This window comes from Ascidia mentula, chromosome 8 (genome assembly GCF_947561715.1).
Source record: "Ascidia mentula chromosome 8, kaAscMent1.1, whole genome shotgun sequence".
Classification (NCBI taxonomy): Eukaryota; Metazoa; Chordata; class Ascidiacea; order Phlebobranchia; family Ascidiidae; genus Ascidia; species Ascidia mentula.
In genome coordinates this window covers 1,557,965-1,571,272 of record NC_138573.1, presented here as the reverse complement: position 1 = coordinate 1,571,272, position 13,308 = coordinate 1,557,965, and the positions used below count along the sequence as shown (strand labels likewise).

General features: G+C 39.5%; 3 protein-coding genes across 3 annotated transcripts; 2 read left to right on the top strand and 1 right to left on the bottom strand.

Moving 5' to 3' along the window:
* Positions 1-945: 945 nt before the first annotated feature.
* Positions 946-4,704, top strand: LOC145911523 (beta-1,3-galactosyltransferase 1-like). The gene is made up of 6 exons (XM_082998904.1): positions 946-1,100; positions 1,642-1,700; positions 2,282-2,464; positions 2,813-3,041; positions 3,418-3,859; positions 3,920-4,704. The coding sequence occupies exons 1-6, from the start codon at positions 976-978 to the stop codon at positions 4,109-4,111; spliced, it is 1,230 nt and encodes a 409-aa protein (XP_082855030.1). The 5' UTR covers positions 946-975; the 3' UTR covers positions 4,112-4,704.
* A 747-nt stretch (positions 4,705-5,451) lies between these two features.
* LOC145911182 (beta-1,3-galactosyltransferase 1-like) lies at positions 5,452-10,982 on the top strand. Its single transcript, XM_082998439.1, has 6 exons — positions 5,452-5,685; positions 6,598-6,692; positions 6,947-7,120; positions 7,630-7,843; positions 8,445-8,886; positions 9,494-10,982. The coding sequence occupies exons 1-6, from the start codon at positions 5,573-5,575 to the stop codon at positions 9,674-9,676; spliced, it is 1,221 nt and encodes a 406-aa protein (XP_082854565.1). The 5' UTR covers positions 5,452-5,572; the 3' UTR covers positions 9,677-10,982.
* Positions 10,983-11,538: 556 nt separating this feature from the next.
* On the bottom strand, positions 11,539-12,814 carry LOC145911533 (signal peptidase complex subunit 3-like). The gene is made up of 4 exons (XM_082998917.1): positions 12,664-12,814; positions 12,492-12,562; positions 12,148-12,340; positions 11,539-12,073 (listed from the first exon to the last, which is right to left on the bottom strand). The coding sequence occupies exons 1-4, from the start codon at positions 12,804-12,806 to the stop codon at positions 11,947-11,949; spliced, it is 534 nt and encodes a 177-aa protein (XP_082855043.1). The 5' UTR covers positions 12,807-12,814; the 3' UTR covers positions 11,539-11,946.
* Between the last annotated feature and the right edge of the window lie 494 nt (positions 12,815-13,308).

Below are 13,308 nucleotides of genomic sequence, written 5' to 3'. Positions count from 1 at the left end.
AGTTTGCCAGAAGAGCAGTATTAAGCAATAAATATGCCTGGCAGCATCAGTAACAATTTGTCCATGTAAGAGTTTCACATTGAAGCCATAGCAAGCTGGATGTATGTTTAAGTCGCGCCCGGATTTCAACATAGAGGTAAATGAAAACACATTGATGCTTGGTACCGACAATAATAAGGCTTTACACACAGTGGTATTTAGCAGGTAAGCTCATCTAGGTTACAACAGGATGAATGAAACATTTGTTTCGTATCACCTGGCTGTTATTCATATCGGCATTTTATTTTTTGTGGTATTGGACATGAGCTTCAAAACAGCAGTGCACGCCGGATCCAGTTTCATGTTACATTTACAGCAGAAAAAACCCTATAGTGTCGCAATATTGACTAGCATACTGTTCGCTGTCGAGAGGCGCTGTTTTAAAATAGCCGTACCCATTTGGTTTGGGTGTATTTATTTAATATGCCTTTACTTGAATTTTATACCAACGCAATGAATTGGCTGATGTTGCAGGTGGATGGTTTGGGTACTTGCAATTAAGATTACCGATATAACAACTGAATTACAATAAGTTAAGAACCAAGGAGTAAAGTGATGGCAACTGACAAAACTCGGGTAGGAAACTGTTGCATTTCTGAGTCAACAAATCTGAAAGGATTTCAGTGGGTTTCGTAGTACAGCACGAACCATATATATCACGATGTTTGAAAGTTCTGACAGGCGTAAGACAGCGGCTTACTTCCCTGTGAAAGGCGAAATATTTGCATTAGCATGGAAGAAGAAGTTGCCGCTGAGTGCGTATGGTGTATTTGACGTATTTCATGGGTGAGTAGCGTGATCAAACAAGCGGTCTAAAAATCACAAAGGTTGGTTGTAGCGTCACAATAGTGTATGGTCTGCGGTTTTGTTATTTTTGTTCATTGTGTTGAATTGTTGCCTAGGCCGTAGACTTCGGTGTTTAGTGTAAGTGAGTAAATGAAACAAGCAATTTGGCAATGGATTTGTGGCAGTCGAAAAAGAGGACAACTTTTGTTCTTTTTGCTTCTAACTACCCTTGTGTTGTTTGTGTACGTCCATTTCAAACAAGAAACCAATACAAGGTTAGTAAGCAACAACTAAACGAAGTACTAAATACTGTTGCGTGAACTTTAAACAATTTTATAGACCCATTAGGGCAGTTATTCTGTATTTGTTGCATCTTTCTGAGATGCTTGAGAACGTATGCCACAATAGCCTGCTAAAAAAAGGTTTTGCTAATTCGTGTAGGCTATGTATATGTGCTGGGAATATTGGCAAGAAATACGTTGAATACATTGAATGTAGGAATATAAGTATAGGCCCTAAATACTTGTCATGGTATATCCTGCCTGCTTTTAACTGTATGTCCCTGTGCCGTTATCGTGTGCTGAATTAATGTATTGTACGCGTTGCCCAGCACGTGGTATCCGGTTTACTGGTGAAAGGTCTGAAACTCGAGGCTTGACAAGTTAATCCATGGCATGCAAATTAATACTTAAGTCAGTTTAAAGAAATAGCATTCCTAACCCTGTCCACATAAATGATATTATGAATCATTTTGTAGCATTGTAGCAAGCTACATACATGCAAATAGAACATTAAAACGATTATTAATTATTATAGGTTATATGGAAGTGATGGTGCACCAGCATGTGTGGATAGGGTAACCCAAACAACAAACGGTACTTCTTTTTCTAAGAAATTTTTAAACGATTTTCGTAAGAATAACACTATTTGTTAGCTATGTAATACACTAATCATGTTACTTTGCTCGGTAATAAGATTGTAAAACATAAATTAGTTCAATAACTTTTGAGATATGCTAATGTACCACCCGCACATGCCAACCGCAGTTTCATCACCAACCACATGATAATATTGATCCACGCACCGGATTTTAACCACCAACGTTTTCCGGAGTGCAAGCAATTTAACTGGAAAATATTATGTATATCCTAAATATGAACGCCAGTTATCAGTTTTAAATAAATTAGTAGTCTCCGTATAGAAATGTTTTTATCGAACTTACAGCTTTGATTGATCTTGGGACCGTGTCACTAAAAGTCTTGCAAAGAGTGATTGCTAGGACTGATCTAGACAACAATGATTGCGCAATAATCTAGGTCAGGCCTAGTAACTCTCTATATACAAGTTTTCTACATGTAGAAGTCACACCAGGCTGCACTGCTGAGCGCTTATAGGTCAAAACAGTGGCCATCCGTATATGCAGCTTACAGAACAAAGTGTTTTATATTGTGTTAAGTGTCTGCGGCATCTTGCTACCCGATCCTAACTCCGCATATTTCTGCTGCAAAGTCAAGTGGGCAACAGATCGGGGGAAAGTACATGCAAGACATGAATGAAGAACGCGATCTAACCGCGTTTGTAACCGAACCATGGACTGTTGGAAGTTTGGACTACCTTAAAAAGTGCAACCTCTCATCAGGTTTGATTGATACGACCTATCAGCATAATGTTCAACTGGTACTAAACGATACAATGTTCGTTCTTTGGTGTTTTCGTGAAAACGCGTCACTGCTGCTGGTGTAGGCCAGCAGTGTTTCTAAATTGGATGTCCATGGACCCTTATGGGACTACAGTGATCTATTATTGGGCTCCATTCTGAATTCTTCTACTTTCAGGGATAAAATCGTATTTTACAGGGTCAGTACCATAAAAATGGTCATTATAATTTTCATCGGGGGGTTCACATAATTACAATATTTTGTTATCCGCGGACCCAAACGGGTACAAAGGAGTCAGACTAAACCATTTCATCCTCTTGTATTTACAGACGACGCTCCATCGGCGATCGTGCACTTGGTTAAAAGCGGGGTTGGAAACCAAGATCGACGAAACGCAATCCGCGAAACTTGGGGAGCGATTAAAGCGCACAGAGGTTTCCGCATAGACCTTGCCTTCATCACTGGATTGTCAAAGGATGGTGACGTCAATGATGACGTTAAACGCGAGAGCGATACGTTCGGGGATATTTTGATGTTGAATCAGCTGGACAGTGCAGGGTGTGATGGATAAGTTTTGCATGGATTTGTTTAAAGTACCGACGATCTAAGGAATAACGTGGCTTACAAACACTGCCACGTATTTGAATAGGAAACTGATGGTGCCTATGTAGGCGAAATCGAATTTTTATTTTGTAATAAACTGGCTGATATTAATCTAAAAAATATTTTTTCAAGCAATTAAATCCCTATCTTAATAAACTGGTGTCGGTGGTATCAAGACACTGAGTAATCATAGGTCAAATTCTGGCACAAGTCAGGAAGAAGCCTTCTGCAAAATTCTACTATAATTACCACGAGAACACCTTATCATATTACGTCAAGTGTATGACGACCGGCAAATCAAATTTATATTTTGTTTGTTCTATTTCTGCAGTTTAGTTCCAGAGAAACTGTTGGCTGGAATGCAGTGGGCGTCGGGAAACCTAAAAGAAAACGATTTGTACACGAGTGTGGATGACGACATGCTCGTCCACATTCCCAACCTCATCAAGCACATCGAAGGTACTTACGTCCCATCACAATTGCCACACAATGCACTACCTTGCTATGAAGACCTGCCCATCATATGCACGTACAGCTACCAGGATAAAGATATTCCAAGTCGCAATGCAAAGAGCAAGTGGTACATGCCAAAGGAATGGTACCCAAACGATACCTGGCCCTGTTACTGCAGAGGTGGAATGTACGTTGCCCCCGTGAAAACAGTGCGTGGACTTTTCGAAGCCTCTCGACGCACGGCTCGTCTTTACTTGGATGATGTTTGGGTCACAGGGTTCATGAGAAGGAAACTTGGAAAGGGAGATTGCAACATTGCGGTAAGTTCGATTTGTTTTTTTGCCATCGCGTCACGTAAGCCAGTTTTTTCCGTTTAACAGCCCGCACCATTTTCACAACGCAGCGACTACCATCTGATGCATGATGACGTAGATCCCACCAACGTCATCGTTCGTCACATGTGGGGCAATATAGCTGAAAAACCAGTCGACGTCACGGAGTTGTTACGTCAGCGCTACAAAGACTGGAATGTAGATTTGAACGGGACGTGTGTTCGTTTCGGGCGGTCGTAACCGGTTTGGAATGACGAATCACCGCCACATGTGGCGCTGTGGTGCTAAAACGCTTTTGGAAATAATTGTTTATCCCCGAAAAAAAACGATAGACAGCATCATTAGCCCTCGGAAGCTATCAGTAAAAAAAACACTTTTTGACATGAAAGTTTGTATGCGTGGAAACCTAACTTCATTCATCGTTGTCAGATAATTCAACGCACATTTCTGTTTTTATTTTATATTCTCTTTGTGGCACACAAGATTCTGGACTTTAACTTCAACTTCAATATATGCCACTGTAAACTATTCCTTAACAGTTTAGCATGCCTTAGCTGCGAAGCCTGTGAACCTATTCCTTAATATATGCGGTACCATGTGCTTTTTTTATATTGATTTAATGTGGTGAAATTGCACCAAACCCAGCTTTTGGGGTCATTGGTTGTGAACACCGGGCTGTGATGCTTCAAGCAATTCGTGCCCACTGACAGTTGCGTTTTTGCAATTTTCCTAACGTATTTCCGCAGTGATCATTACATTACGAAAAGCTGTGTCATGACAACTTATTATGTGTGGGCATGCACATGTACAGACTGTAGTGTAGTGTCAGTTTGGCTTGGTCACGTCAATTTGACAGCAATCATTAGTATTTGGGCTATTAATATTAAGCCACATATGAGTGAATGAATGATTTGAAAGACTCAGTTTCTGTTCCTTGTTAAAAAGTATTATTTTGTCAAGGGAATATGGTATAACATGCCGAGAAATTGTTAGTTGCTTTTGCATTTTAATTTGGTAATAGTTTAAATAAAATAAGTCCTACATTTGTTAGTTCACTGGAATATGTTTGCTAAGTTGATTGTTAACAATAACGCTCAAACTTAAACAACACTTTTTGACCATTTGTACAGTTCGCAGCCTAGTAAAAAACATAAATATTGTGTTGCTGCCAGGCATATCGTATTTCAATTTCTTTGTCTTTCTGGCACAAATAAACGTCCTTTTATTCACCAACGTTTCGACCGCTATTCAACTAGGCTGCTTGAATAGCTGAAACGTCGGTGAATAAAAGTACACGTATAAAACTGTGGTCAGATTAATCGAAATACAACAAAAATGTTAAAACAGTTCACTTGCTTTCAACATTTGACCACTTCATAATAGGCTTTGTTGCTTTTGTTTTGGTTCAAAAGTAGCCATTTTAATTATGTGTGACAAGTAAAACTCAGCATAGTTACTGCAGAGCGTTAGGGTTACTGTGAGACATAAGAGCTATCAGTTTCTCATGCTCTGTCAATCACCCGAGTCTGAACGTAAAGAGTTTTTACCAAACGTATTGGACCGTGTTGCCAACTGGACTAAAATATTTCTGGTTGAGCACTGACTAGCTTCTGGTTCAGTTTGTAGGTCTACGTAGGTATGTGAAACAGGTTAAACAACAGCCTAAATTTGTACTGAAAAAAAAACGCTGTCCTGGGATTTATGGCTTCATTTTTCCGCTGTCTGAAGCGACTATACTTTGCAAACATTTTGTTTTTTGTCATTTTTGCTTCGATTTTCTATTTGCTTGGCACCAAGAAAAGCTGCCAAATCGCGTAAGTATTGTTTATTTTGTTTTAATAAAACTTCACATACACGGTACAGTTTTCTATTAATTGTTGATCGTTTGTGCAACGAAAACACAAATGATTGTTGATCAACAAGTGATTACAGACGGCGTTGTAAATTAGGAGAACTATATCTTCACTCCGGCTTGTTGCTCGTTGTTGCTGCTGCTGTTTCCCTTCTGCCTGCTCAGTCCTTCATTACCCTGACGCTTTTCTTGCATGCGCTCATTGTAGTACTGGTGATGAACCCAGTTAGTGTTCGAAACGTTTACTAATGATTAACAGCATTTTAGCTTTGGCTTTCATTTTCAAAGATATCTTCACTATTTAGTAGAATTTGTGTGGTTTGAAAGACAACGGCCTATAAATATTACACAACAAGTCGTATCAGTCTTATTATTTAAATCTGATGAAGCGAGAGGACCTCGCGAAAGTCCGTATTTTTTTAGAAACTAAAACATCAAACAATGTTGAAAATCGTATCCTTTAACCAGTCGTTCCCATTTTAGGTTACAGATCGAGGGCATCTCTGGGTAACTTTTAAATAAACTACTGCGTGCGTACAGAGTATTTTGTGAACAAGTTCGCTACCTTTTCACATGTGTAGCGCTCTATGTTATCATGGGTTAAGATTTTATGAACGTGCTCATGGTTTTGTCACTATTAGGGCACGAATAGATAGCGTCATGCTGTGTTGGCTTTGTATGCGACTGAAAATTCCACGCCTCTCAGTCAAAAACCAACGTTTGACTTGGCTGCAAGGGAATCGGGCACCAGCAGTCAGGCAGAACAGTAATACTGCTGTAAATGTTCACTCCTCCAATTAACGCTATTGACGTTTTTTAATTGTGAAGATGAACTTTTATTATTTTAAAAAATTATAATTTTTAAACTTGCCAGAATTCAACGTTTGGCTGACCAACGGAATGAAGAAAGTGCGGTTCGATCGATGGTAGTTAACTTAACGCGCATCACACCAACTGAACCAACGCGAGGCAAGTCTTGTTTGCTAGTTTTGTGAAAACAATGCTTACGCGGAACCGAAATTAACATTCTTTGTACGATACTAAGCATACGTGAGTACCAATAAAAAAAGTCCCTTCTGGCATTTATTTATAAATATCAACGTTTCGTTTGCTATGCAACAGTCTTCATCGGGATGTACTCGTATAAATGTGCAAAACATGGCGGTCAAATGCCCAAAAAAACATGGTGCGCGAATGCAAACGGCCACCTTTGTGTCAAGCAGGTCCGTGCGTTCCTCTTGCGACGGCAACAAAAGCGACAAATGTGGAGGCAGCGGAATTGGGCGGAAAATACGTGCAGGATATGGCGGAGGAGAGAGAGATAGAAGCATTTGCCATTCAACCGTGGGCAGTTAAGAAGAGAAACCATTTTAAAAACTGTACTGCTACCGAACTAGGTTTGTATAAAGCTCGCAATATTCAGTTTAATTCGAAAATGAAATCTTCTTTCCTACCCGATACACAGGAAACCCATATACCGTTCTCATTATTTCTAATATTTGTCAATATGTTTTGATGGTCGACGTTTTTAGCTTCCTCGTTTTTTTTTTCTAAGGTGTCTTTTGATTTGTGTCTTGTTTTTGGGCTATTTTAAAAGGTTTTAGCCATAAGCGTCCCCTTTTTTCATTATGCTTTGGCTTTTGCCAGATAGCTTTTTGTCAATAAAATTTGCCATTCTTAAATTATTACGACCAAAAAAGATCATCATAAGTCGCCACATTGAAGGTGAATTGCATTTCTTTTCAGCCCTTATTTTCGGTTCACATCCGTGGCAACCTTGCCCACTGTTGTGTAGTCTCCCTATATGAGTTGACGCAGTTTTAACTTGGCTAGCGAACCAAATCCAATCCCACCACATACTCGTCAGGTGATAACGTTTTAGTTTTACCTCAATGATGTTTTCCAGCGATCGTGCATTTGGTTAAGAGCGCGGTTGAAAACCAAGATCGACGAAACGCAATCCGCGAAACCTGGGGAGCGATTAAAGCACACGGAAGTTTCCGCAACGATCTTGTCTTCGTCGTAGCTTTGTCGAAAGATAAAAACGTCACAAAAGATGTCAGGCGCGAAAGTGAGAAGTTTGGGGATATCTTGCAACTGAATCAAGCCGATGGTGCAAAGTAAGTTTCTGTCAATAATTTGGAAAACCAATTCTTCCAAGCACACGCGTCAGACTCTGAAGCGGAAAAGGAAAAAAAAATACTTGCCGGATTCAAGATTAGTTTATTTTTTTTCGTCATCGTATATTACACACATTTTATTACAGTAACATAGGCCTATATGAAACGATAAAGGTCCAACTAAGAACCAGAAATGGTTATCGAGCAGCTGAACGGATAGGAGGCCGAACTAGGTCAGATCTTAGAGATAATGTATGAAAAGTAAAAGAACACGAACATGAAAACACGGAGCAATTAAATTTACACAAATAAACCGTTGTGTTTCCGCATACTAGGTGGGGTTTCTTAAGTAAATAAGTGAATAAATTAACATAGAAAAAATACACTTGGCGTTGTATTAATACAAGAATTCATCCAGGCGTTCCAAACCATTCCAGCTTACTTTCACACCACTGTTATATCACAGAACTCGGGCGAGTCATCCTAGCGGTCCGCATGTACACATTGATTATGGATACTTTGGATAATGTTTGCAAATGTTCAAAAGGTCTGTGAGATAAAAATATGCGCCCTACATTCTTAGCTTCTTTTATTTCTGCAGTTCAGTTCCAGAGAAAGTGTTGGCTGGAATGCAGTGGGCGTCGGAAAACCTGAAAGAAAACGATTTGTACACGAGTGTGGACGACGACATGCTCGTCCACATTCCCAACCTCATCAAGCACATCGAAGGTACTTACGTCCCATCACAATTGCCACACAATGCACTACCTTGCTATGAAGACCTGCCCATCATATGCACGTACAGCTACCAGGATAAAGATATTCCAAGTCGCAATGCAAAGAGCAAGTGGTACATGCCAAAGGAATGGTACCCAAACGATACCTGGCCCTGTTACTGCAGAGGTGGAATGTACGTTGCCCCCGTGAAAACAGTACGTGGACTTTTCAAAGCCTCCCGACGCACGGCTCGTCTTTACTTGGATGATGTTTGGGTCACAGGGTTCATGAGAAGGAAACTTGGAAAGGGAGATTCTAATATTGTGGTAAATAATATTACAGTTTCCTTCGTAAACTCACATCAAGCGAAATCTTCCTGTTTTCTCATAATTAGTCAAAGTCATAGCAAGAATTTAAAAAATAAACGTTTAATATGCCACCGAGCAAATTTTCCTGTTGTTATGTAACAAGACAGGCATACCCAACCATAGAAAGGAAAATTAATGGCCATAATCTGAGGGCGCTTTACACAGGGGCAAATGGGGTGATCGCCCTCCTCAGAATATGTTAAAACACTGAAAAACATGCTGCAATGACAGACAAAACCGTGGTCTTAAAATTGACATTTGTACATCACTAGCGTGCGATTTGTCAGGCGCATGCATGGTCATTTATTCGTCTAGCGACCAAATTAACGAACTATGCAGCAAACAATTCCAAAGCTTGTAATTCGTCGCGAGTGCGTATTTATTTTGTGAAAAAAGTAACCCATCGGCCGCAAGTAATTCCGAATTAGCACTGATGGTAAACGAAGTTGTGTTCGGAACGTCTGCTCAATGAAATGAATAATAGCTTTGGCATTTCTATTCAGAGAAAACCCAGCACCCTCTTTATATACCCAACATTTTTCTAACCATGCCCTTTCCCCCTCAGCCTGCACCCTACTCCCTACGTAACGATAACCAACTTCAAAACGAAGACGTCGCTCCTGATGACGTCATCGTGCGTCACATGTGGGGAAATATTAAAGAGAAGCCGGTGGAGGTCGGCACGAATCTACGCGAACGCTACAAAGGATGGAAGGCGAAAATGGACTTCGACAGAACTTGTGTGTGACGTCACATACAAAACCGTGTGACGTCACATATAAAACAAGCGATGCTTCCGATTAGCCAATAATTCAAATTCTGCCGTTCGCCGTATCAGGGTCTGCTTTTTCTAATTGGTAAATAACACACAGTCTGTCAGAAAAAGTTCACCAGAACCTTGGAAACTCATTGGTTATAATATGCGTTCGCCAAACTCGCTTGAAATCAACGTTTGTTGTCAAACTTGCCGTGCGGGTTTATTATATACTATGAGTTATACAGTGTGGATTATATGACGGTGTAGCAATGCTTATTCAGGGTCTATACACTCAATAACCAAAAAGATTAGAAAACGTGAAGTTTGGTTTTACCACCCACAACTATTCACTGGAAAACTATAAACGTTAACGCGTCAACGCGACTTATCAGGTTTTTCGCTTTCTTGATTATTTTGAGTATAACATTGCTATGAAGAAAATCTCTCCACTGCGCGTGTAACACGCTAAGAATTTGTAGAACCTTTTCGGGTCGATTTATGACGTAATATACTCACCTATGCAATTAGATAAGGGCAAGATTTGTAAACGGGGGAAAAACAACACAAAACTATGAAATGGAAGGAATGATTGCCAGTGAAGTATGTTATCGAATGTTGCGGTTTAACAGTTCCACGCTATCGCACAATTGCCCAAGAAACGCGGTTTAAATGCTTTACGTTGTCCGTAGGGGATCTGTCAAACAATGTTTGGAATTTTAATCCTGAAGTTGGTCTTGCGATAAATATTATTTGTAGAGTTGTAAACAGTCTGGCATGACGAAAACATATCACAACAATGTATCTGTGTTGGGATTTTTGGCTTGTCATAACTCGAAACCTTTTAATATTTTGTTTAAACTTGGTCTTTTGAAATTGCTTTCAACTCTTTTACATTTACACCCCGTATTTCTGACGCCATCGCTAGTTATCTCGCTTGCGTTACCTCTTTCAACCTGCGCCACTTCTTCTGAGTCTCCTTTGTCGCGTAATCGCAGCAATTATCTCTTTGTCTTTGCCTCGACTTTGATATCTCCCTATATGAATTGTGTATAAGCTGCAGACAGATGGCCACTGTTTCGACCTAAAAGGTCTCATCAGTGCAGCCAACGGATGACGGTGATTGTATAGTCACCACAAAGTAGGTCTTTGCTTGGCCGTTTGGTCAGCAAAGTCGTCTGAAAGTCACACCAGCTGCACTGATGAGACCTATTACGTCGAAACAGTGGCCATCTGTCTGCAGCTTATACACAATTCATATTATTGGCTCCACATTGCTGATCTCCCTATATATTTGCGACTCTTTCCACAAATAAACAGATCGTGATTTTCGGTCTTACAGACCATGGCTTCTGGTCTCACATAGACCAGCAAAGATCTCGGTTTTGTTCTGACAGATCTGCAGGCAGCATGTTGTCTCACCGGGACTTTCTTGACAGGTTTGATGTTGGGTACGTGCTGGTGATGCAAATTCCGTCAAAACCTTCCGACAAACCAAGCGCGACCCTTCATCTGCTCGAAGTTGTTTTTTAGCAGAAAGTCCCTCAATTCTTGTCATAAAACCAATATTTCTTTCGAAAGAGCTACAGACAGTGCACACTGTTTTGACCTCCAGGTGTAGTCAGTGCAAATGGTGACATCCCTTGTATATCATGAATTACCATTTTGTTCCTTGTTATTTCGTTTCTGGATTTTAGAGAGGACAGGGTGGGCTTAGATTCTTGTATTGACAAATCGAACTCATTGACTAGTTCGGTTCCATTTTAACATCATGTCGGTGTACGGCGTCCCGTTTGTGATGGAAATGTATCGATGTCCGTTGCAGCATCCAATGATTTGTATGCCCAAGATTTATGTATTGTATACCCTGTATCACTCCATATGTTTATAATTAATTTTCTATGGCTGATTTGGCAGTTTGAATTTAGGTAATCAACATGAGTTTTTATTGTTGTATTACTTGCCACAAAATGTGTTGGTTACGACCCCATTGTTACAGACGTTTAAACACAACAGTAGCGTAACTATTTTTTTATGTAAGATGCTATAGCACAAACTATGGAATACAAAAAGCAAGAACTCACACAAAGCTTTATATTTTGGTGAAACAAATTGCACTGCAAAATGGAAGAGTGCCCACAATACAAACAGGATAAAAATACACTAAATTCCAGCACTATCACTGCACTTCCAGTGCAACTTTGAAAACTGAGCACTTTGATAATTTCCCTTCAATCACACCAAAAAACAACACATTTCATGTGTTAATGTCGTGCTGTACCATATTCTTCTGGCAGAGAAATAGTCAAGTTACCATTCCCTCTGACTCTCCATAAGTACCCAGAATTGGGGATCACATTCCAGTGCAAAGAAAGGGTAACCTGTTTTCCTCTGTTATAACAGGTTATCAAATTTAATGCCAGCTTTTTTCCCACTTTTTTTATAACAACAATCAAAATACTCACCGTAACTCAGAACCATCATCAAAAAAGTAATATTTGGTGTTCATCTTGTTCAAGTTCACCATTGCATTCTGACCTCGTTTGATGATTTTGTCCCACAATACAATCTGGTTTACTTTATTGTTTGCCGTTTCATATTCCGCTAGCAGGTAGAGGAAAAGCTGTTTGCAGTTCCAGTTAAATACCGGTGTCATATCTTGCGCATTACTATTTAAGGAAATATTGGATTTTAGTAGGATTGATTTACTAAACTGATTTAAATTATAGACACAGAATCAAAAGATGAACATGACTGTATACTAGATCATGAAAACACTGTATACTAGATCAGCAGATAAAAAGGATACTGGCTTTGAGACTGAATTGAATGTGACCCAAATCATGTTTCTTTCCAACATAAAACTCTTCCATATTTTTTCTGTAGGCAAAAATAATTATTTAGCAATTATTTGACTAATTTGTTCCACTATACATTTGGCTAAATTGTTGACATGTCATAGCACATACTTGTGCACTTACACGATCATGCGATTGACATCAATGTTTACATCTTCAGTGTAGTCGGTGAAATGTGCTGTGAGGAAACAGGCAAAAGTTACACCTGCAGTAACACTCAGACTAAATGCGAAGAGTGCATTTAATCGAGACAGAAATGTATTCATTGTTCCTACTAACTGAAAACAACGTTTTAAAATTATTGTGGGTTGAATATTTGTCAAGTAAAAACATTATAGTAGTATTGCAGTATTACATGGGCTTGAAAGGTTTCAACAAACAAAACCTTTATTTAGTGACTGTGGTTGCATTGACTAAAGGAACGTGAAAAACATTCACTGCAAAGTTTTTTGAAAGAAAGTATAAATATAATATGTTATTAAGGGCTATCATTGACATTATACGGGTTCCGACAATGACATTACACAGTGTTTCGACACGTGTACATAACGGCTATGTTAAGCGGGATTCCGGGACGAAGCAGCGCCAGTTCATAAATATAACGTTTACGACTGCAATCTTTTTCGGACAAAGTTATACAAGTAACGTCCGTTTTTAACAATTTGCTTCGACAAATCAAAACGCACAAAAACACACAATTACCTGAAACTAAAATCAACTTTATCGCCAACGCGCAACACTGAGTAGTAATCACACTGGTTGATGAAT